The sequence below is a fragment of the Nuphar pumila genome, chromosome 3 (assembly GCF_984573655.1).
Source record: "Nuphar pumila chromosome 3, dmNupPumi1.hap1.1, whole genome shotgun sequence".
NCBI lineage: Eukaryota > Viridiplantae > Streptophyta > Magnoliopsida > Nymphaeales > Nymphaeaceae > Nuphar > Nuphar pumila.
In genome coordinates this window covers 22,040,541-22,065,475 of record NC_143251.1, presented here as the reverse complement: position 1 = coordinate 22,065,475, position 24,935 = coordinate 22,040,541, and the positions used below count along the sequence as shown (strand labels likewise).

At 38.9% G+C, this 24,935-nt stretch overlaps 1 protein-coding gene across 2 annotated transcripts in view; it reads right to left on the bottom strand.

The window, feature by feature from the left end:
• Window positions 1-2,489: 2,489 nt before the first annotated feature.
• Window positions 2,490-24,935, bottom strand: part of LOC149842259 (calmodulin-binding protein 60 D-like) — a 36,240-nt gene continuing 13,794 nt past the window's right edge. The window contains exons 4-8 of one of the 2 annotated variants that reach the window (XM_089999031.1): window positions 13,118-13,611; window positions 12,723-12,883; window positions 12,436-12,639; window positions 4,989-5,223; window positions 2,490-3,409 (exon numbers count right to left, since the gene is read on the bottom strand). In XM_089999031.1, coding sequence (XP_089855157.1) covers window positions 2,817-3,409; window positions 4,989-5,223; window positions 12,436-12,639; window positions 12,723-12,883; window positions 13,118-13,611 — 1,687 coding nt within the window. In that variant the 3' untranslated portion in view covers window positions 2,490-2,816. The remainder of the gene's footprint in view (window positions 3,410-4,988; window positions 5,224-12,435; window positions 12,640-12,722; window positions 12,884-13,117; window positions 13,612-24,935) is intronic. The other variant, XM_089999032.1, reaches the window with a different exon arrangement.

Here is a 24,935-nt window from a genome sequence, read left to right as displayed (position 1 = left end):
GGGTATGCTCCAACGCCGACCGATACTGGGCCCGATAGGGTCCAGGTTTGGTATGAAAGAAGGAGGTCTGATTAAGAATTGGGTTGGACTTATAGGGTCTGATCAATATACGGGCTGGGTATGGTTTATGAAATTTTGTGCTAGACCAAGATCCGACCTGAGCTCCGATTAGGATCTGCAATTTCTTAATGTAAAAAATATAAAAAATATTGGTATGAGCCGAGTCTGGTTTATCTAATTCTAATTAAACCTGATCATGGTTCTACCTTTAGTAGGTTGGCAGACTTGGGTCAAGATCCGGTACTGACACCTCTTAGTCAAGATCTGAGTCTGGACCCATCCATTTCTGCTGGGGATCCTACCTGTTGACACCTCTACCATTATAAGTCCATGCCCAGTTTGGACCAGGTAGCATGGCAACTACAACCCATCTAAGCAGATACATATGCTGTTCAGGGTGAGGTATGTCAAGTCTTGATGGGCTATCAATGGGCTGGATCTGTGTGAGATGACTGACCTGACCTGAACCACAGTGGCCAGATATTGGTAAAAAATGAAGTCTTGAATAATATTCGGGTTGACCAAAATATTACTTAGGTCGTGTTTGAGCTGTGATTTTTGTCAGATAACTTACTTGCCCACACCATAGCCAATCTTAAATTATATGAGTTCTTAAGTAAACATGCATATTCCAAATAATCTTTAAATTATACAGGTAGACTTTGGGAACTCAACCCAAACCCGAACCCGACTTACCCGGTCAGACTTGGGTGCACCCAAATGTGGGTTGTATATCTAACCTGTTAGCTCTAGATGCTGAAGCAACCATGACGGGCATGCCACAGAACAACACAGTGGGGCAATCAATTGCTTGGATCCTGATTTGGGCCGACCCAAGTCTACCTCTTTCTGTACCTGGATCCACTAGATGGTTGAACAAGCTGGTCAAGTCTTGTTTGATTATTCCAAAACCAGATCAAGATCAAATCTTGGTTTGATTTCTCCTTTTTAAAACACTCAAGAGGGTTTTGAATCCTTTTATTAACTTCTTTAACACACTCAAGAGGATTAATATAGCCCAATAAAGCAAGATTAGGTCATGCCAACTTGCACTATATATATCCAATTGAGAAAAAAATGCCCTGGACGCCCAGTTGGATCCAGAGTGTGGAATTTTAGGACCTGTGCTCAAACCACCTTACATCAGTTGGCACTTTTGAGCTCTCCAGATTTCAATAAAACATTAAAACCTTTAAAAGAGGTCATTTTTATGCATCCGCGCTACATGATTATGACCATCCATCTCCACATTTCTCGAGATGGACACCACACCCATCTCCATCTCGAGAAATGCCCAGATAGGCGGCTGTCAAGCAGGTTGCTGCATGCCCACCGTGCAGCAACGCCTTGGGGGGTTCAATCACTAATAAATTCTTGGAAGATTTTCATTCAGAAACTGCTTCAAACTGTTGCAAACCCCAATTTGAAGTGGGGAGTTAATTTGGGTCAAGCAAGCGGCACCACTCCCCTCAATGAAAGATTGTCTGTCCCGACTTCTGCATTTGTCAATTGATAAAGGTTGACATAAACAAACTCCACATGAAAGCTGAACACTCGATTATTAGAGTAAGGACCTCGACCATTTGACTAAAATAGAACAAAATGATTTTGTTTTGTTCCTCGGTTGAAAAGAGGTGTCTTGAACAATCAGAGAATCATTTTCATAAACAGATTTGATCTTGATATACTCCATTAAGGTATCAGTCTTTATTCTATTAGACAACCAAGATTACACAACTTAAAAACTTGAAGAATTAACGATGAAAATAAAAAAACTATTTACCAGATTTTGCTGATATATATATATATATATATATATATATATATATATATATATATATATATATATATATATATATATATGATGAGGTTATGTTGCCTTCAGTCATCGATGTGTTTAACATTTTCCAAATCCTATGGATCAGGTCTTGAATCATGTTTTTTCAATGGAAAAAAAAAAGTGATCTACTACTTTGGTGTTGGAATCCACCTATCCAAATGCCCACCTCCACTTAACAGACTATGTAAACAAAGTCCATGAGGTTAAATTTACTTTTAAAATGAAAAAAATAAGATTTGCCTTGTTTGTAAATACAAATGGTTGTGGCAAATATATGTATAAAAGTTGGTACTTTCAACTTTTACGAGCCATCATTTCTATTGAAGAATAAAATAAATCTCAAAGTTATATTCATAAACTATGATTGAGCGTAAGAAGACGCAAAGCAAAGCGTAGGCGTCTTGCCTTCATCGTCAGTGAAGGAAAATTGTGTGGAAACTTTTTAATACAAGAGAAAGCAACCATCAACAGAGGGTTCAACACAATCTGTGGGACCCTCTCTCTCTCTCTCTCTCTAAATCATGACCATGCGCAGCAATCATGTTGATAATACGGGATAGATAATTCATTTGACACAAATCCTGTTTAATGAGAGATTAAGTGCAGGCGCACAACATACATGCGCGCATGCACATGCACATGCACACGTTGCATTGATAGATGTCAGCCAAGAGGCTAAAGTCTAATTAGGCAAAACAATAATAACAATAATTGAAATTTACAGATGCATTTTTACATACAGGGTTGCACAGGCAACAGGAATCAGGCATCAGCAATGAATTTGGCTGGAACTTGCACAAAACACCAAACAACCAGTGCCATGCTCCGAATCCTACAAATTCAGTGTATTAATCCCTGCCATACTCTGTGCCAATGCATGTTACAAGGAAGTACATACTGATGCCGCGCTTGTAACTCACGAATCATCTAGTTCAACAAGCTGTGCTCTCTTCTCAGCTGCAATCTTCCGAATAAAGATACCCCAGCGCAAAGCAGCTTTGAGCTTGAGCCATCCAACTACCGCTTTCCCTGATGGCCGACTACGGTCCTCACTAATGCCATAGTTTGGCAATGGTGATGGAATGTACGAAGAATACCCATAAGCATCGTCTGACATGTTCATAGCACCTCCTCCCATGCTGAAGAGACGGAGCAATTGCTGCATGTCTTCATTCTCGAGCATCTCCGAGCTCCTCATCCGGATCTCCTCCGTAAAGAAATCATGATCCCGTTGGTGAGACCAATCATCTAGTGAATTCACATTTGCTGTCTGTAAAGGTGTTCCAATAGATTGAAAACCAGGGTTAGCAGACTGAGGAGGTCCCAAAGCCAGACCGACCACTGGATCAGTTCGGTTGTCTTGCGGTTGGTGAGAGGAGCTCAATAGTTGGTTTGGAGCAGAATATGTTGCAGTCTCAAACTGGATTTGGGCATTAGGAATTAACGGCTGAGGTAGAGTTGAATAATGTGCTGACGAGTCACCATTGTACCCAGATGTAGCTGCATCTCCTACAAAAGACAAATGACAATCACAATCAGCAAATCCATAATATTCAAATCACAAGCTCAGACTGATGTATCTTGGGGTCAGTTCCTCAAGGATATGTTGTAGAGTATCTGAATTAGTGATGTTTCATGATGCCTTGTCACCTCTATTTTTAACTTTACTAATGAATTTCTCCTCTAATTTTTCATTTTTTTTAATGTAGAATTTCTTTCTTTTGAAACTGATAAACTAGTCATATTGGAGAACCACGTAAAAATTATGGCTGTATCCTACAGCCATATCAACGTAACAGAGGCACCAAAAAGGTCCCGTCTTGGGCAAACGGTTGGGAGAGGGCATCATGGTGCAGCATTCCAGCCTTCTGAAGATTATAGTTTTTCATTGTAATTTCTCAAACATGTTCAAAGCCTAAAATCACTTGAAAGGCTCATAAATTTCTTCACGCTAACCATGTTCACCAAGTTAATCCTAAAATTGAGCAAATCATAAAAAATGTACACCTAATCAGATAAGGCTTAAAATTTATGTTGAGAATCAAAGGTAGGTTTTATGGTAGAGGAGTTTACGCCACAAAAAAGAAATTCATCAAAGTTTACAGAAACAGAAGAGAAGAAAAAGTGTGTTGCACAATATGCATGACACAGTTGTGACAAACATGAACCATGACAATGCACATACACAGTGACAATGTAGACCGTGTGTGCCGAGTGTCTCTGCACGTGCAGATCCATATGTTCACATGCACAATTAGTCATTAGTCATTCATCAGAAGTTGCCTCAAAAGGTAGATAAATATCTAAGTCGAGGAGCATTCCTGAGCAAGCAACCAATCTAGGTCATGTAAATTAGCAATATAAACTCATAAGTCATAAGGGTTTCATATGAAAAAGAATAGCAGGACAAGTTGAACAATATTATCCAGTCCAGGATTTGAACATACACAACTAAGCATAGTATGCAAAAATTTAGCAAAAAGTCACTAAATAATTTAAATAGAAATAATTAGGCAACTCAGAAAAATTGATCAAAGTAACATGATGGTTAATAAACCTGAGGTATAATTTATTAAACCAAATTTCCATGCTCTAATATCACATTGAACTTCTCATGGAGACACTTAGCAAAGCATGCATATACAGACAGATGCATGACAGATGCACATGCACACACACACAGAGCATGCACGAATATACACATGCATGGAGTGCACACACAAATGCACACTTCTGCGGTGGATGGAACCACTGCATACGGTGGAAAGGGATCTTACACCAGATCCAGTGGAAGATTGACAGCATTTCACAAAGCTTTTTCAGATAATAAAACACATCACAAAGAGCTAGGGTGTAATAAATCCCAATAAGGTGAATGTTGATCATTTTGACATGAAAAAAAAAATCTATGCCATTATGAAAGATCAAATGACAATCCAATACTCAAAAGGAAATTCTAGCTGTTTAATCAATTGATCATCTCAGGAACGCAAATTCTAATGGTGTTCTAACTAGTTTTTATTATGTCAGACACTTTCAAGTTTCAACCTTGAAAGAAAATCCTCAGTGGAGAGAGAAAGAGAGAGACCTCTAGCAGCAATGCCAGGATCCATTGCCTCCAGTCCAGCGGCAACTGTAATTGGCATTTGTTGGACAGAAGCTTGCTGATCAAATGGCTGGTATTCAGAACTTTCAGCATGAGTATCAGACCGGGTAGTAATCATCTTTTTGCTCTGTTTAAAGTTCAGGAGGTTTTTGCCATCATATTCTACCACATGCATCCAATTATCATATGCCTTTTTCACCAATGTATCCACATATACCTATCATCGAAGAATTCACACATTTAACACATGATTAAAGTACAAATCAAAATATGAGTTAGATTCTTATTCATGGAGATAAATCATTTTCCAATTGTGCATATAGGCTTTGAAAGCAGAGAATATTGTTAAAATGTAAAATATTTTTGTATTTTTTATTATTTTCTTATTTATTTTTTGTATTTTAACTATCTAGTTCAAATAGAACTAGATAGTTAGGGTTTTGGTCAAGTTCCGGTTGGAACTTGACAAAACTCTAGCCGTTGGAGCTAGTCCAACGGCTAGAAATCTAGCCATTGGACGAGAGCCCCTTATGAGTTATCCCCTCCTCTCTATTATAAATAGGGGTACATCCCCCATTTTAATGTACTTGTAGAAAATGCTTTTTAAGCATTTCACATTTTAATAAAAATCCTTTTTTTACTTTTGTGTTTTCCTTTTTTACCCTTTTTCGGGTCTTGTGTGAAGTGTCTTTCTAGACACTTGTTTGCTTGGTTCAAGTGATTTGGTGTAACACCACCACTTTCTTACATGGTATCAGAGTCACGGGATTATTCCTCAGTTTTTGTGCCCCTTTGTGCAAAAGGTGTGTTATCACCTTGTTCTTGCAAAAGTGTTTAGTCACTTGGAGAGAAGTGTTTCATCACTTCATTATCGGCTTCAAAACGTATCATTTGAAGGGCTTCAACATCATTGTATTTATCTCTTTCCCTTCTCACACATTTTTCTTTCTTTTTCGTTTATTTTCTTCTATCCTTCTTATTTCTCCCCCTTTAAACGATGGATGACAATGAAAAAGTTACCATCATCTCCATGAAATTAAGTGACACAAACTATGTAACGTGGGCTTCAATCATGAAGCACCACATATGGGGTAAAGGCTTATGGGGAATCGTGGATGGTTCTGATTCGGAACCTAAACTACACTTACCAAGAAAGAGGGAGATAAGAAGGTCCCATTATCGAAAGAAAAGAAAATCAAGGTTTTAGCCTCCTATAAAAAAAATAGAAAGAGTGGAGAATGGGACATGCAAAAATAATGTCATGGCTTATCAATAGTGTTGACATTAAAAAATATTCTAGTCATGCCAAGTTTGCATGGAAATACCTTAAAAATATGTATTCCCTTAAAGATATTGCACATGTGTGCAATCTTCAAGAGAAGGTTCGGATGATGACCCAAGGAGACAAATCAATTCGAGAATATTACAATGGGTTATCCAAACTCTAGGAAGAACTATCTCTTTTGAAACCCAAATGGCACTGTGCCAAGGATATTGAGCTTCGCCAAAAGCAGCTCGATGTTGAACATTTCTACCAGTTTATAGCTGGGTTAAGGCCAAAATTTGAGTCCACCAAATCGGCCCTCTTTCATCGTGGAAAAATTTCCACTACTGTGGAAACTATTGAAGAATTAACAATAGAGGAAAAACGTCTTTGGAAAAGCACCCCTAAAGCTGATGATGATTCCTTCCTAGCAGTATCCAGGCCTGAGAATCATACTCGTACTTACCGGCCACCTCACTTCGGAAGACAGAATTATGAGTTTGACAAGAGGAAAGTTATTTGCCACCACTGTCATGAGTCAGGGCACTACAGGCCCCAATGCCCTAAACTAAAAAGGAGGGATGAAAAAAGGGTTGCCATCGTTGACGTCGAGCCAAAAGATCAAGATGTGCCAGTTTCTATGGCTCAACTGATGGAGATCCTCCAACCTCTTCTCAAAGGGGTATCATCTTCAACTGATGACTCAACTAGAGAGGCAATTGCATATGTTTTCGGTCCAAGTAATTTTCCTTGGCTTTTAGATTCTGATGTTTCATTTCATGTGACCCCAAATGACAAATGATTATCTGAATATCTTAAAAACAACTTAAGTATATCAAAAGTTTTAACAGCAGATGGAACATCTCTTGAAATAAAAGGAATAGGCAGTTTTGAAAATTATCAACGTTTTTGTATTCCCAATGTCAGATATATCTCAAAATTAAATTTGAATCTTCTAGCTGTTTCACAAATTTCTGATTATGGATATAATATATCATTCTCTTCTGATGGTTGTTGGGAACAGGATCGCCAATCAAGAATAGGGATGGCAGTGGACCGGGGGAAAGCGGGGGCCCGCCTCGCCCCATTTGGACCAGGGATAAAGGGTATGAAACGGGGATGAAGGCGAGAATGAAGGTTAAAATCTGGTGGCAGGGATGGACTTACACTTTTCCCCGCCCTGCCACGATCCCCGCCCCGACCCATCCCCAGTCCTTCTAAAGGATGGCAATAGACTACGGGGAAACGGGGGCCCGCCCCGCCTCATCCCCGTTTGAACCGGGGATAGAGGACATGAAACGGGTATGAAGACGGGGGTGGAGGTTAAAAACCATTCTCGTGCGAGGATGGAGGCGGGGATGGAGGTTCTAATCTTGAGACGGGACGGGGGTAGAGACCCTGTCCCCCGCCCTGATCCATTGCCATCCCTAGTCAAGGAAGTTGATTGGGGAAGGCCATAGAGAAGGAGGACTATATTACATAGACTATTTGGAATTACCAAAAATGTTTTTTGTCTAAATGTTCAGAAATTAGAGATAGAATTATGGCACAAAAGACTTGGCCATCCTCATATGTCTAAAATCCAATTCTTCCCAAGTTTGGAAAAAATTTGTAAATCTGAAAATTTTGCTTGTATAGATTGCATGCTTGGTAAAATAAAAAAATTACCTTTTTCTAGTAGAACCTTTGTCTCTACAAAACCTTTTGAGTTAGTGCATTTGGATGTTTGGGAACCTGCACCAGTTATTTCTAAAGGCGGTTATGCGTATTATGTCATCTTCGTTGATGATTTTTCTAGACACTTGGATTTATTTTCTTAAGCATAAATCCAAGGTTTTTGTTTATTTTCAAATACTTCATAAGATGATTATTAATAAATTTTAAAGTAATATCGTCATTTTTCACACCGATTCAAGGGAAGAATTTATGTGCGGAGAATTTAAAAATTATCCAACGACCATGCCCACACACACCTCAACAAAATGGTCTTGTTGAACGCAAGCACCGCCACATTATGGAAACCACTAGGACTTTGTTAATTGCAAGTCAAGTTCAAAAAAGGGTTTTGGGCTATGTCACACGGACTCGGCTAGGGAGGTGCCGCACCCGAGTCGACACGCCCCGACACGGGTGCGGACACGGGTGCGGCCTCGGACACGGCCTGGACTCGGTCAACGCCGAGTCCGTCTTAATTTTGGACTCGGTCAACGTTGACCGAGTCCAAAAATGTCCATTTTTAGTACAAAAAAATAAAAAATAAAAAAGATCTTTTTATATATTTTTTAAAAATATATATATAGCATGAGTCTTAAACATTAGGCCCAGAAAAAAAATTTATTCTTAAATATTATCATTTAATTCTCTCTCTCAATCTTAAAAGCTAATAAATTCTCATCCACGAGTACCAACACTTTTCATCCACCAAGTTCTCTCTCTTATAAAAGCTAATAAATTCTCATCCACGAGTAGCAACACTTTCTCATCCACCGAGATCTCTCTCTCTCTCTCTCTCTTTTTCAAATCTAGCTTTGAAAAATTAATGCTTTTAATTAATGTTATGAATTTTAGCAAAAGATATTTAATGCATTTACCAGAACATGCTTTTAGTTAATGCTTTTAATTAATACCTTGATGATGTTTTATTCCCATGGTAGCTAAGACTCGGCTGAGTCAATGATAAACTCAGCCTAGTTTGGTTCTAACCCAGTTATACTACTATTTTAACTCAGTTAGTTCAGGATCTGAGACAACTTGGAAGAGTCACGAGCCGAGTCCAAAATTTATATAGACATATGCACACACTGGATATATATATATATATATATATATATATATATTTTTTTTTTTTAAATATATATATATAGCCGAGTCCCCGTGTCCAAAATTTTTAAAATTGCGCCGCACCCGTGTCGCACCCGCACCCGCACCCGCACCCGCACCCATGTGACATAGGTTTTGGGTTGAAGCAGTCCTAACGGCCACCTATCTCATCAATAGAATGTCACCCTCTTCTTTGAAAAATATTTCTCCAATTGAGAAACTTTATGATTTAACACCAGACTACCCTAGGTTGAGAGTTTTTTGTTGCAAATGTTTTGTATTGCCTTTTTTGGATATGCTGAGAATCAAAAAGGTTACAAGTTGTGATATTCAAAATGGCAAAGTATATATATCAAGAAATGTGTTTTTTCTAGAAAAAGAAAATAATTTTGAGAGTGAAAAAGCTAAAGATATTACTGAATATTCCATTTTACTTTATTTAACCTCAAAATTTAGTGAAGAGGATTTCGAATGCAACTTTGACAATGATCAAAGCCCCTTTATTCCTGACACTGATAGCAAAGACCAAACCAGTAGGGATGTTGGATTGCAGTATACAAGACGAACAGTTGGAGAACCGCATCCTCCATGTGCGTTAAAAAGGCTTTCTAAAGTTCCTCCTTGATGGACTTCTAGAATTTCTAGACCTCCCGACAAATTTGTTTTTTATGACTCCTTTTCATCATCATATAGGGTTGCCTTAGCATTAATTCAATCTTACGTTGAACCTTCCTCCTACTCTGAAGCCAAAAATCATAAAGAATGGTTGAAGCTATGAAAGTAGAATTGGATGCTTTAGAAAAGGCCAGGACGTGGTTCATTCAAGATCTTCCTCTTTGAAAGAAACCTATAGGATGTAGGTGGGTTTATAAAGTTAAAACCAAAAGTGATGAGACCCTAGAAAGATATAAAGCAAGACTCATAGCCAAAGGTTATGCTCAAGAGTATGGCATCGACTACGAAAAAACTTTCAATCATGTAGCATGTATAACTACTGTCAGAACCCTAATCGCCTTGGCCTTTGTTAAAAGGTGGCATATTTTTCAAATGGATGTCAAAAACGCTTTCTTAAATGGGAGGCTTGCTGAAGAAGTATACATGGATCCTCCACCTGGTATTTGTATTCCCACGGGTAAAACTCTTCGTTTTGAGAAGGCTCTTTATGGTTTCAAACAAGCACCAAAAGCTCGGTATGACAGGTTTAGTCATGTTATGACAGATATTGGATTTCATTCTTGACACTACTTTATTTGTTAAGAAATCTGATGCAGGTATCATCATTCTTCTCCTTTATGTGGACGATATGATCATCACTGGTGATGATAAACAGGGAGTGGCAGACATCAAAACTCTTCTTAAAACTCATTTTGAAATGTCTGATCTAGGATTTTTAAGATATTTTTTAGGAATAGAAGGTGTTTATTCTCCTCGAGTATATCTGATCTCTCAATCTAAATTTGCTTCTGATATTGTTTTCAGGTCTGGCATTACAGATGAAAAGACGGTAGACACCCCGAAAGTAGTTAATGTTAAAATGAAAATTGATGATGGAGAGCGTCTCGATGATCCTACCCCCTTCAGACAACTTGTTGAAGCACTCTCCTGTCTTTCTATCACTAAGTCAGACATTGTGCATGTCGTACATACAGCCAGCCAGTTTCAGCATGATCTCACCTCTGTTCACATGGGAGCAGTTCTACGTATTATTAGATATTTAAAGAATTCTCTTTCACGAGGACTCTTCTTGTCTGCTTCATCATCATTAGATTTAATTGCTTATACTGATGCTGACTGAGGAGGTGATCCTAATAATAAGCATTTAACCACTAATTTCTGTGTTTTTAGGTGAATCTCCCATATCGTGGAGGTACAAGAAGCAACAGAAGGTTTATCTATCCTCCACTGAGGCCGAATATTGAGTCATAACAACCACTACAATGGAGGTCATATGGCTCTATCGTCTGCTTGCGGACATGAGAGCTACAACAACACATATTTCACGAATGTGTTGTGACAACAAGAGTGCAATCTACATTGCAAGCAACCGGACGTTCCACGAACGCACCAAACACATTGAAATGGATTGTCACTATGTCAGAAAGGAGGACTTGAATGAAACCATTGATCTGCCATATGTTACATCAGAATACCAGTTAGCAGATTTCTTCACCAAGCCTCTTGCAGCCCCCTAATTTCACTTTCTCTTAAACAAACTTTCGCTCATTGTACTGTAAGTTTGAGGGAGAGTGTTAAAATATAAAATATTTTTGTATTTTTGTATTTTTGTATTTTTTTATTATTTATTTTTTTTATTTTAAATAGAACTAGATAGTTAGGGTTTTGGTCAAGTTTCGATTGGAACTTGACCAAACTCTAGCCGTTGGAGCTAGTCCAACGGCTAGAGGGAGAGCTCCTTATGAGCTCTCCCCTCCTCTCTATTATAAATAGGGGTACATCCCCCATTGTAATGTACTTGTAGAAAATGCTTTTTAAGCATTTTACATTTTAATAAAAATCCGTTTTTTACTTTTGTGTTTTCCTTTTTTACCCTTTTACGGGTCTTGTGTGAAGTGTCTTTCTAGACACTTGTTTGCTTGGTTCAAGTGCTTTGGTGGAACACCACCACTTTCTTACAAATATATGACAGTATATCTTTTTTGAAAAATATCATTTTTTGTGAAGGCGCTCTGTCAACAATGATTATTCAAGATGATCCCTAAAAGATGGTTTGTTCCACAAATGAAGCTTGTAAACAATATACAACCAACAAAGGATCATAAGTGACAAAAACTGGCAGTGGGAGACATGACACAGAATTTAGATGCCACACATGCACCAGGAACTTCCAAAATTGAGCTCTTAAGAGTTGGACAAAGCAACCCCAGAGGTGTTCGTGTGATAGCCATATCCACAACCAACATCCTTGCAATGATCAGAGGATTTTTCAGAAAAAATTAAAAAATAAGGAAAGAAATGTTTTTTCTTCAGAAAATCTTGGCATTTTTCTAACAAATAACACAAGTTTTCGCAAACTTCTGAAATAATGAATTCTTCCAAAATAAAACCCTACGAAAACTATTATGAATTATTATCACAAAAAATTTATTCTGACCAACTTTTTTTGCACTTTTCAGGTATATGTTTTTCCCTGTTGAGAAAATGGTAAAAATGCAGTAAACAAAAAGATTATGATATTAAGAGACTATGAAGGTTTAGCCCTATTACCACTAGTCCTATTATAAAGAATCATGTCCCAAATGCAAACTATAGCTCCATATTACCACTAACTAGAAATTCAAAACTATATCATCAGGTTCCTTAGTATTTGCAGTTGTAAGTACCTACCTTCTGGCTGTCAGAGAGAGTTTCTGCTGGATAGTACTGAACACCAACAATAAGACCACACAACTCATAGATATTGTTGAAAACCACACCAACATTCCTTGACTCATCATTATAGTAAACATAAAGCTTCCCCCCAAGCACACAAGTCTTGGCATGGTCTACTGCAACCTCCCACATCTTATTGGACATGCCACTTCCAAGGATCTGTAGGGGAACAAGAAAAACATATTAGCATCCCACAGAATGAAATGCAAATTTTGTAAGTAAACAGAAACTTAAAAACATACATTACGTAGTCTTTGCTGGTCCCTGACAACAAGCCGCAGAAAATCGTCGACAGTAAAGATTCCTGCTTTGTTCAGTCTTTTGTGAAATGAACCATCCTTTCCTATTTTCTCCAATCGCCACACCTCATCACTAAGTGCTGGTGGATAATGTTTCTTATACACTGTTAATAAAATCTAACTTCAGTAAAGTACAATAACAAGAAATTATAAGAAAAGAATAACAGAAAACAAAATGGCCATCAACTCAACGTGTCAAGCAGTCAATACATATCCAGTGCACAGTTGTAAGAGGACAAGACAACCACCAGCTTATTGGATTGCCTGAGTATATGTAATTATCCAGACACCAAAGAAAAAACATATAACAATATTACCAGAAGCCATAGAACACTTACATTCTCCTCTATGATCCTTAACAGTAAATGCCTCTGTTTTTGCTTCACGGACACGAATCATCTCACAGTAACCAGATGCAACTTTTAGACCAAGACGGAACTTCCTGCTACGTATCCAGCTCGAGTTGTCTGTAAATGTCAACTCACCAAGCGTGCCTACACCTTCCTTCAAGGTCACCTGCAATTCTCCAGTCAAAAGTGGCCTCTTTCCTTCACGTTCCTTTACAACATGACTTTCAAAGTCCTCTTGTGTCCAGTCCTCACCATCTTCATTGTTAAAGTCACCTTCAAGCACAACAACATCTAATTTTGCAGATGATTCTGGGCCTGATGTTAAGACCTGACCACTTATTGCATCAAGCAACACTACATGAATTGCAGAACCTTGCTCTCCCTCAACTTTTCCCCCAGTGAAAAGTGGAAGAGATAACCTTGAGCGAAATTGCAACTGTAGATTTCTTCCATCAGGTCCTTCTATCAGTTTTGGAGAGGACCTGCATTTCACAGTGTTAAAAGAAACACACACACAGGTGCGTGAGAGCACGCACACATACATACACACAAAGACAAGCATGCATGTATACACATGTTACAGGAAGGGTCTAAAACAGACATGATAATTTGTTTCTTTTCATTTTCTTAATTATTTCAGAAGAAAAAGCAAAAAAGAAAACACACTAATATACTACAAAATGAACCACAGAAGGTCAACAAGATGGCAAATTTATTTATGGATACCACTTTTTTACCAGGTAACAGAGAACATCGCATACCTAAGATGAGAGCAATGGTTAAGAGCACTTTTTTAACCAGGTTACATATTGGCACAAAATGCAGATTTCCTTTCAAGTTGGCAATTTCTCACACAATAACACTAAAAAGTGGACATATAATCCATAGTTGATGGTCAAACAGAGAACATCAAGCTTGAGGTCATGAAAATGATGCAGAAAGAAAACAGCAAACCATTTTGTTGTAGGTAAAATGGTGGATGCCTGGGGCCAAGTTACCATTATCCTTGTTTCCTCCCCACATTGAGCTTCTCAAGTTTACTTAATAAGAGATTAGCTACAATTACAAAAGCATTTTAAATGAACAGGCAACAAGAGATGACTGCCCTTCCTTTTCATTTTATAAAGAAGAAAAAAATTTGTCCTTGCATTGTTCATATTTTTTCTCTTCATATTTATGGAAACAAAGAACAAAAATATCACTACATTTATTCCTTTTCCTATTCCTTCCAATCTCAGGATGACCCCAAGGAATCATAGGTATTATTCTACCAACCCACTCTTCAAGAGAGGAGAAAAATAAATGCTCATTGTACAAATGCTTGAGAAAGCATAAAGAGATAAAAGGGGAGAATGCCTATTTATAAAGGTCACATTTGTGACCATTGGGAGTAGCTCCAACAGCTAGTTGGAGTTGTCACTATCATGTACAACAAAAAGCTAAAAACAAAAAACAAAAAAATAAGAAATACTATCAGCCCTTAATGGGCTGACCACTATTACATGGTAAAATGACCAAAATACCCCTGATGGCATTTGAGTTTACATACCTATGTATTAATAATATACATATATAGAAATATATATTTATATATACATACAAATACATATATTAAATACACAATCTTAACACCCCCGTCAAACTCACGGTGTAACAATCGAGAGTTTGCCAAGAAGTAAAATCTAGGTGATGGGAGAGCTTCAGTGAAGAAGTTCATCAGTTGCTACTCAAATGGTATATATGGCAACGTGATGGTCTTCTTCATAAACTCCTTACGAACGTAGTAACAATCCATTTCAATGTGTTTGGTGCTTTCATGAAATATTTGATTGCTTCCAATGTAAATTACACTCTTGTTATAACAAACATAATCTCGAGGGTTCTGCATTATGAACTCCAAGTCTTCTAACAATTGTTTCAACCATACTAATTCAGACACAATTATTGTCATGGCGCAGTACTCTGCATCGGTGGAAGAGAGGGACACATTCTACTGCTTCTTGCATCTCCATGTTATTAGAAAATCACCTAAAAAACACAAAAACTAATGGTTGAACGTCTATCATTCACATCTCCTCCCCAATCAAAATTAGAATATACAATAACTTCTAATGGGGAAGAGGATGAAAGAAATAACCCATAAATAATAGAATTTTTAATAATATCTAATGATTCTCATTACAACACTCATATATACTATAGTGGGAGCAAACTAAAATTGGCTAACAGAATGAATAGTATGAGAAATACCAGGACAAATAATATAGATAAAATAAAGTTCCAATTATTTGTCTATATTGAGTTGGATCCTTCAGAGGTTTTCCATAATCTTTCTTCATCTTTACATTGATGACCTCTAGAATATCAACTTGTTTTTCATCTGAGAGTCATGATCGTTCGATGATCTGCAGCATACTTAGTTTGCGATAACAAGTAACAACAAGATGAGTAAGTGATGCAGTGCTCGTCGGGGGGAAGAGAGAAAACAGATGCCCACCGTGAATCGGTGTGGCTCAAGCTTCTTATTATTTTCAATGAGTTTTCAATAATCAGGGGAAAAACAACCAATAGTAAGAAATGAAATGAAAACACAGTGCAAATAACAAAAGGAATAAGCAAAACTATAAAGAATGATGGCTGAAAACTTCAATCTCCTCCACGCAACCCTAGGAGAGGGCCTTTTAAAGGCTATTACTGGACCCGAGTCGCGGGTCCAGCCTTGGACCCGAACCGCGATCCGGGTCAACTTCAATCGGCTACTGGCTCTGTGACGTGCGAACCCCACCACGCCTGGAGTAGGTGCACAGTGGTACCTCCCTGCGTCGCGGCTCTGTACCTGCAATGGGGTCATACACGTGGATCCGGTCATCTGCCCTTTGTGGTGGATCGGGTGGCACAATGGGTCCAATCGGGTCCTGCCCTGCATCATTCTCCCCTGGTTGGGAAGAAGTCGGCTCTGACGACTTGTTGTTTCCACAATAAGCATATAGATCAATCACGTTGAAAATAGGAGAAATATGTCAATCATCGGGCAGCTCAAGGAGGTAGGCATTCAAACCCAATCGTCGAAGGATCTTAAAAGGACCATACTTCTTAGGACTCAATTTGCTATAAGTGCCTACGGGAAAACGCTCGGGACGCAAGTAAACCCAGACGAGTTGACCGACCTGAAACTGGACATCACGAAAGCTTTGTAAGCCTCGTAGCTTTCGACGAGTTTGGCACGGACCTGTCTGTGAATGTCACACATATATTCGACGGCATCAAAAGCATCTGGAGCTGGAAGATCTGACACAGGGGCTAGGTCAACGATATGGGTGGGTGACCGACCATACACCACTTGGAACGGAGATTTACCTGTAGAACGGTTAATGGAATTGTTATATGCGAACTCGGCTTGAGGCAATACGAGGTCCCAAGTTTTGACATTGCCCCCTACTAGGCTCCGTAACAAGTTTCCTAAGGTGTGGTTCACAACTTCGGTTTGGCCATCGGTCTGGGGGTGGTACGAACTACTGAACTGAAGCTTGGTCTTCAATAAGGCCCATAACGATTTCCAAAAATGGCTCATAAAACGCGTGTCACGATCAGAAGTGATCGTGTGGGGTAGACCATGGAAGCGAGCAACGTCCTTGAAATAATAGGACACTACTAAAGAGGCATCGGTGGTTCGCTTACACGGGACAAAAATAGCCATTTTGGAGAACCGGTCAACAACGACTAAAATTGAATCAAAACGACGTGGCGTTCTGGGGAGGCCCACGATAAAATCCATGGATACGTGCTCCCACGGCCGTTCAGGAATGGGTAACGGAGTATACAGACCACTATTCTGACGATGACCCTTGGACACTTGACACACATGACACCCTTGAATGAACTTGACAGCATCTTTGCGCATTTTGGGCCAAAAGTATCGTTCATCTAACAGAGCGAACGTCTTATCATGTCTGAAATGCCCTGCTAACCCTCCTTCATGTAATTCAGAAATCAACTGAAGCCTAAGGAAGAAATCAGGCACACATAATTTGTTCTCACGGAAGAGGTAACCATTATGAATACTAAAACGGGGGTCGATGGTGCGATCTGAAGAGATTCACCCCTCCCAGACTTGTTGAAAATCAGAGTCTGTGGGGTATAATTCCTTGCACTATTCGAACCCAATGACCTGCACTGACATAGTCATCAGGAGGTTGTTCTTCCTACTAAGAGCGTCAGCCACCTTGTTCAGGGTACCAGATTGATGGCGAATCGAGAAGGTGTACTCTTGCAAAAAACTGACCCACTTGGCATGACGAGCACTCAACTTCCTTTGACTATTCAGATACTTCAATGCCTCATGGTCCGTGTACAAGACAAATTCCTTATAAATGAGATAATGTCTCCAATAACGAAGGGCGTGTACCACGGCATAAAACTCAACATCGTAAGTGGAATACTGGCACCTGGCTTGAGTCAGCTTCTCACTAAAGGCAACAAGTCTACGATTCTGACTCAAGACTGCGCCAATTCCCACCTTGGAGGCATCGCACTCAACCTCAAAGACTGCACTAAAATCAGAGAGGGCTAAGACAGGAGCACTGGTCATTTTCTCTTTGATGATCGTAAAGGCTTTTCCCGCAGCAGGCGTCCACTGAAAACTAGTACCCTTGAGGCACTTCGTGATGGGGGCCATGAGGGTGCTGAAGTTTCTCACGAAACGTTGGTAAAAAGTGGTTAATCCGTAAAAACTACGGATCTCTCCAATAGTCTTTGGGATAGGCCAATCGACAATCGCACGAACTTTCGCGGGGTCTGCCTTAACTCCATCAGATGACACAATAAAGCCTAGGAATACGACACTGGACGTCACGAACTCACACTTTTTCGCATTGACAAACAATTTTTCTCTTCTTAAAATTTCTAAGACCTGACGCAGGTGACTCAAATGGTCAGATAAAGATGAACTATAAATCAAAATATCATCAAAATATACCACGACAAACTTCCCTATACAAGGGCGTAGCACTTGGGTCATCATATTCATGAAAGTACTCGGGGCATTGGATAGCCCAAATGGCATGACTAACCACTCATACAACCCATCACGTGTCTTGAATGTCGTCTTCCACTCATCCCCCTCTCAGATACGAATCTGGTGATACCCACTTTTTAAATCGATTTTAGAGAAAATAGAAGCACCAGCCAACATATCAAACATATCATCCAAACGAGGGATGGAAAAACGGTATTTGACAGTGATGCGGTTTATGGCTCGACTATCTACACACATGTGCATGGATCCATCTTTCTTAAGGGTGAGCAGGGTGGGTACCACGCAAGGGCTCACACTTTTACGAATAAAGCCCTTTTGTAGTAACTCCTAGATTTGCCTCAGCAACTCGGCATGCTCGGAGGGGTTCATACGATACGCGGGGAGATTGGGGAGACTCGACCCTGGCACAAAATCAATAGCATGTTGCACGACACGCATGAAAGGAAGACCATCTGGGAGGTCATCTGGCATAATGTCGCTAAACTCTTCAATAAGGGGGCGGATGTCCGTAAGAACTGGTAACTGTAATAAAATGGTGGTCTTCAACAAATGCACAAATAACTCACAAACAAGTGTCTATTGGAGACACTACAAGCATGACCCTTGAAAGGGTATAAAGGGAAGAACACTTGAAAATAAATAATACTTTATTCATGAACAAAATGCTTAAGAAGAATGGTTCTTTACATTGAAGGGGTTCACCCCTATAGATACAAAAAAATGGGAGAGAGAGGAGAGCTCATTTTGAGCTCTCCAAAAAGAGACGTTGGATTCCAACGTCTCTTAATATAGCTGTTGGACTACAGTTCAACAGGCATTTATTATTATAGCTGTTGGACTATAGTCCAACAGCATTTATTATAGCTGTTGGACTACAGTCCAACAGCTACTTGCACAGTCAAGTTCCAACAGGAACTTGACTGGATCAAAATATCTAGTTTCTATTGAACTAGATGCTAAAAAAGAAAATAAAAAATAGAAAAATAAAATAATAAAAGAAAATATAATAATATTAAATAATATATATATATATATATATTGCAGTTTACATTTTAACACTCCCCTTCAAACTTACGGTACAATGAGCGAAAGTTTGTCTAAGAGGAAGTGAAATCTGGGAGCAGCGAGAGGCTTGGTGAAGAAGTCTGCTAATTGATATTCTGATGTAACATATGGCAGATCAATGGTTCCATGTAAGTATTCCTCTCTGACATAGTGACAGTCCATCTCAATGTGTTTAATGCGCTCATGGAATGTCCGGTTGCTTGCAATGTAGATCGCACTTTTGTTGTCACAACACATCTTTGAAGCTTGCGTTGCTTTAGCTCCCATATCCGCTAGCAATCGTCTGAGCCAAACAACCTCCATAGTGGTGGTTGCCATGGCTCTGTATTCAGCTTCGGTGGAGGAAAGAGAGACTTTCTGCTGCTTCTTGCACCTCCACGAAATTAAGGTTTCACCTAGGAACACACAAAAACCAGTAGTTGAGTGTCTATTATTGGGATCACTTCCCCAGTCAGCATTAGTATATGCAATTAAATTTAATGAAGATGAAGCAGACAAGAAGAGTCCTCGTGAAAGAGAGGATTTTAAGTATCTAATAATACGCAAAATCGCTCCCATGTGCACGGAGGTGGGAGCATGCTGAAACTGACTGACTGTATGAACCGCATGAGTTATATCTGGCCTAGTAATGGAAAGATAAGAAAGAGCTCCAACAAGTTGTCTATAAGGAGTAGGATCATCAAAAAGTTCTCCATCATCAATTTTCATTTTAACATTGACAACTTCTGGAGTGTCTACTTTCTTATCATCTGTAATTCCAGACCTGGAAACGATATCAAGAGCAAATTTAGATTGAGATATCAAATACCCCCGAGGGGAATAAGCAACTTCAATGCCTAAAAAATATCTTAATAAACATAAGTCAGTCATTTCAAAGTGAGTTTTAAGAAGAGATTTGATATTTGCAACTCCCTGTTTGTCGCCTCCGGTGATGATCATTTCGTCCACATAGAGAAGAAGAATAATGATGCCTGCATCAGATTTCTTAACAAACAAAGCAGTGTCAGTTAAACAAGGTTGAAAACCAATATCAAGTATAACATGACTAAATCGGTCATACCAGGCTTTTGGAGCCTGTTTAAGACCATAAAGAGATTTTTCTAGACGAAGAGCTTTACCCTTAGGGATACTAATACCAGGTGGGGCTTCCATGTATACTTCTTCAACGAGATTCCCATTCAGGAAAGCATTTTTGACATCTAATTGAAAGATAGGCCATGTTCTAATGGAGGCCAAGGCTATTAAAGTTCTAACAGTGGTCATACGGGCCACAGGAGCAAATGTTTCTTCATAATCGATGCCATACTCTTGGGCATATCCTTTTGCTACTAAACGGGCCTTATATCTTTCCAGGGTCCCATCACTTTTGGTTTTGACTTTGTATACCTACCTACAACCTATAGGTTTCTTACCCGGAGGAATATCTTGTATCGTCCAAGTATTGGCCTTTTCTAGTGCATCCAATTCTATTTTCATGGCTTCTATCCATTCTATATGATTTTTTGCTTGAGAATAGGATGATGGTTCAACATATGATTGTATTAATGTAATGGCGGCCCTATACGTGGGTGAAAAAGATTCATAAGACACAAATTTTTCTGGAGGTTTAGAGATTCTAGACGTTCTTCTAGGTGAGACTTCAGAGTATTTTTGTAATGCACATGGAAGATTTTGCTCTCTACGTCTTGAATATTGTAGACTAACATCCCTATGGATTTGCTCTTCATTATCATCATTTTCAACAACAATAGGACTTTGATCATTGTCAAGGTCACATCCAACATCACATTCATTGGATTTTGAAGTTGGATCAATTAAAAACGAGTATTCAGTGACATCCTTGGATTTTTCAAATTCAAAGAAGCTTTCTTTTTCCAAAAAAGATACATTTCTTGACACATATAATTTGTCATTTTGAAAATCGAAACACCTGTAGCCTTTTTTATTATCAGCATATCCTAAAAAGGCACATGGGATTGCACGAGGAGAGAGTTTATCATTTCTGTTGGTGAAAACAAAACATTTGCATCCAAAGACTCTTAATCTAGAATAATCTGGAGTTAAATTAACAAGCTTTTCTATTGGAGTTGTATTCTTTAATGAGGAAGATGGCATCCTATTAATGAGGTAGGTCGCAGTTAGGACCGCTTCAGCCCAAAAACTTTTTGGAACTTGATTTGCAATTAGCAATGTCCTAGTAGTTTCCATAATGTGCCGATGTTTGCGTTCGGCTAGGCCATTCTGTTGTGGAGTGTGTGGACATGATCTTTGATGTGTAATACCATGTAAATTGAGATAGTCTTTGAATTCGTTGGACATAAATTCTCCCCCTGAATTAGTGCGAAAAACAGAAATATCATTTTGAAACTTATTTTTAACCATTTTATGAAATATTTGGAAGTTAGCAAAGACATCAGATTTATGTTTAAGAAAATAAATCCAAGTATGTCTAGAAAAGTCATCAACAAAAATGACATAATATGTATAACCACCTTTGGAAATAACTGGTGCGGGGCCCCAAACATCTGAATGTATTAACTCAAGTAGTCGTGAGGAAACAAAAGTTCTACTAAGAAATGGTAACCTTTTCATTTTGCCAAGAATGCAGTCTTTACAAGAAAAATTTTCAGAATTACAAAATTTTTCCAAACTTGGAAAATATTGAATTTTAGACATATGAGGATGGCCAAGCCTTTTGTGCCATAAATCCAATTCTAATTTCTGAATATTATAACAAAATGCATTCTTGGGTAATTCCAAAAAGTCCATGTAATAAAGTCCTCCTTCTCTATGGCCTTCCCCAATCAGCTTCCCTGACTGGCGATCCTGTACCCAACAACCATGAGAAGAGAAGGAGATATTACATCCATAATCAGATATTTGTGAGACAGATAAGAGATTCAAATTAAGTTTAGGGATATATCTAACTTCTGGGATAAAAAATCTTTTGGATTTTTGAAGATTTTCAAAACATCCTATTCCTTTTACTTCGAGAGATGTGCCATCGGCTGTAAAAACCTTTGACACACTTGAGTTATTTTTAAGACATTCGGATAGACTATTAACATTTGGGGTCATATGAAAAGAAGCACCAGAATCTAAAAGCCAAGGAAAGTTACCTGGACCGGACAAAGATGCAACTGCCGCTCCAGTTGAGGCTTCGGTTGAGGAGGATACTCCTTTGAGAAGAGGTTGAAGGATTTCCATCAGTTGAGCCATAGACACAGGTGCATCTTGATCTTTTGACTCAGATTCAACAGATGCAACTCTTTTTTCTTCTCTTCTTTTTAACTTTGGACATTGAGGCCTATAGTGCCCCGGTTCATGACAATGATGACAAATAACTTTTCTTTTATCAAAGTCGCTGTTTTGCCTTCCAAAATGAGGCGGCTTGTAAGTACGAGTATGATTCCCCGGTCTAGATACAGCTAAAACGGAGTCATCATCAACTTTTGGAGTACTTTTTCTAAGTCTATTTTCCTCCATAGTGAGCTCTTCTATAGTATCAACAATAGAAGGAATTTTTCCACGATGTAAAAGGGCTGATTTGGTGGATTCAAACTCCGGCCTTAGACCATTCACAAATTGATAGAAATGTTCCATATTGAGTTGCTTTTGGCGAAGCTCGATGTCTTTGGCACAATGCCATTTGGGCTCAAGAAGAGCCAACTCTTCCCAAAGTTCGGACAACTCATTATAATATTCTCGAATAGTTTTATCTTTTTGAGTCATTGTCCGAACTTTATCTTGTAAATTGCATACATGTGCAATATCTTTAAGGGAATACATGTTTTTGAGGTATTCCCAAGCCTTATCGGCATGCTCAAACTTAGCTAGACTAGAGCATTTTTTAATGTCAATGCTATTGATGAGCCATGACATAATTTTTGCATGCCCTATCCTCCATTCTTTCCATTTCTTTTCATAAGTGGCTAACGCCTTACTCTTCTCTTCTTCCGTTAGAGGAACCTCTTTATCACCCTCTTTCTTGGTAAGAGATAGTTTAGGTTCCAAATCGGAATCATCCACTATACCCCATAAACCTTTTCCCCAAATGTGGTGCTTCATAATCGAAGCCCACATTACATAGTTAGTATCATTTAGCTTCATAGGAATGATGGTGATCTTATCATTGTCATCCATCTTTTACAAGGGTAAGAGGAATAAATAGGAGGAGAGAGAGAGAAAAATAAAAAGAAAAGAAAAAGAGTAGACAAAGGAATAAGAGAGGATACAAAACCAAATTTTTTTGTAGCACAAGTTCGTCTTTCTTCAAACAAATCTTCTTGAGCCAAGAACAAGGTGATGAAACACCTTTTTTAAATGTGGCACAGAAATCGAGGCGGAAACACTTCAAGATCTAAGGATTTCGTAGCTCTGATACCATGTAATAAAATGGTGGTCTTCAACAAATGCACAAATAACTCACAAACAAGTGTCTATTGGAGACACTACAAGCATGACCCTTGAAAGGGTATAAAGGGAAGAACACTTGAAAAATAAATAATACTTTATTCATGAACAAAATGCTTAAGAAGCATGGTTCTTTACATTGAAGGGGTTCACCCCTATATATACAAAAAAATGGGAGAGAGAGGAGAGCTCATTTTGAGCTCTCCAAAAAGAGACGTTGGATTCCAACGTCTCTTAATATAGCTGTTGGACTATAGTCCAACAGGCATTTATTATTATAGCTGTTGGACTATAGTCCAACAGCATTTATTATAGCTGTTGGACTACAGTCCAACAGCTACTTGCACAGTCAAGTTCCAACAGGAACTTGACTGGTGTTGGAACTTGACTGGATCAAAATATCTAGTTTCTATTGAACTAGGCTAAAAAAGAAAATAAAAAATAGAAAAATAAAATAATAAAAGAAAATATAATAATATTAAATAATATATATATATATTGCAGTTTACATTTTAACAGTAACGACGTACTCACTGATAGCTTAGCCACCACAGCATAACAATAACCATCCTCCTGACATTGGTTCAAGAAAGACCGGTAGGATAGTCCTGCCAGTCGGGGAACTTGCTCAGGCTTATCTACCGTGGGAAACCCCGTCTCCTTGATAAGGAGAAGGATTATCTTATGACCCTTAAATATGAACGAGTACGTGTTCCTACGGCCATCATGAATGGTCTTGCGATCAAACTGCCAAGGACGACCCAACAGGATGTGACACGCACTCATAGGGGCTACATCACACCACACCTCGTCGTGGTAGTGCTCCCCCATGAAGAATCGAACTAAACAGCGTTGGGTGATGGGAACCTCATTTCCTTTCTTGAACCACGTCATCTTGTAGGGATGAGACAGTTTCTCGGTCATCAGATTCAAGGTAGACACAACGCTCTCGGACACCATGTTCTCACAAGCACCGGTGTCGATAATAACATCACATGCGTGACCCTCACAGTTGCATCGGGTTCTAAAGATGTTGTTTTGTAGCCATTCTGCAGGGGTCGACTCACGGGGTGCGGTCAAGACATGACAGATGGATAATAGATTGTCGACGTTGTCGTCGAACTCTACGACTTCCCTCTCATCCTCATCCTCAACCAAAGACTCACTCTCACTCTCGGATGCTGACTCCACAATACCTTCGACGAGATGGGTGTTTTTGCCCACAGTGGGGCATCTAGACGCGACATGCCCTAGCTCCAGACACCTAAAACAACGGATGGTAGAATCACTAGG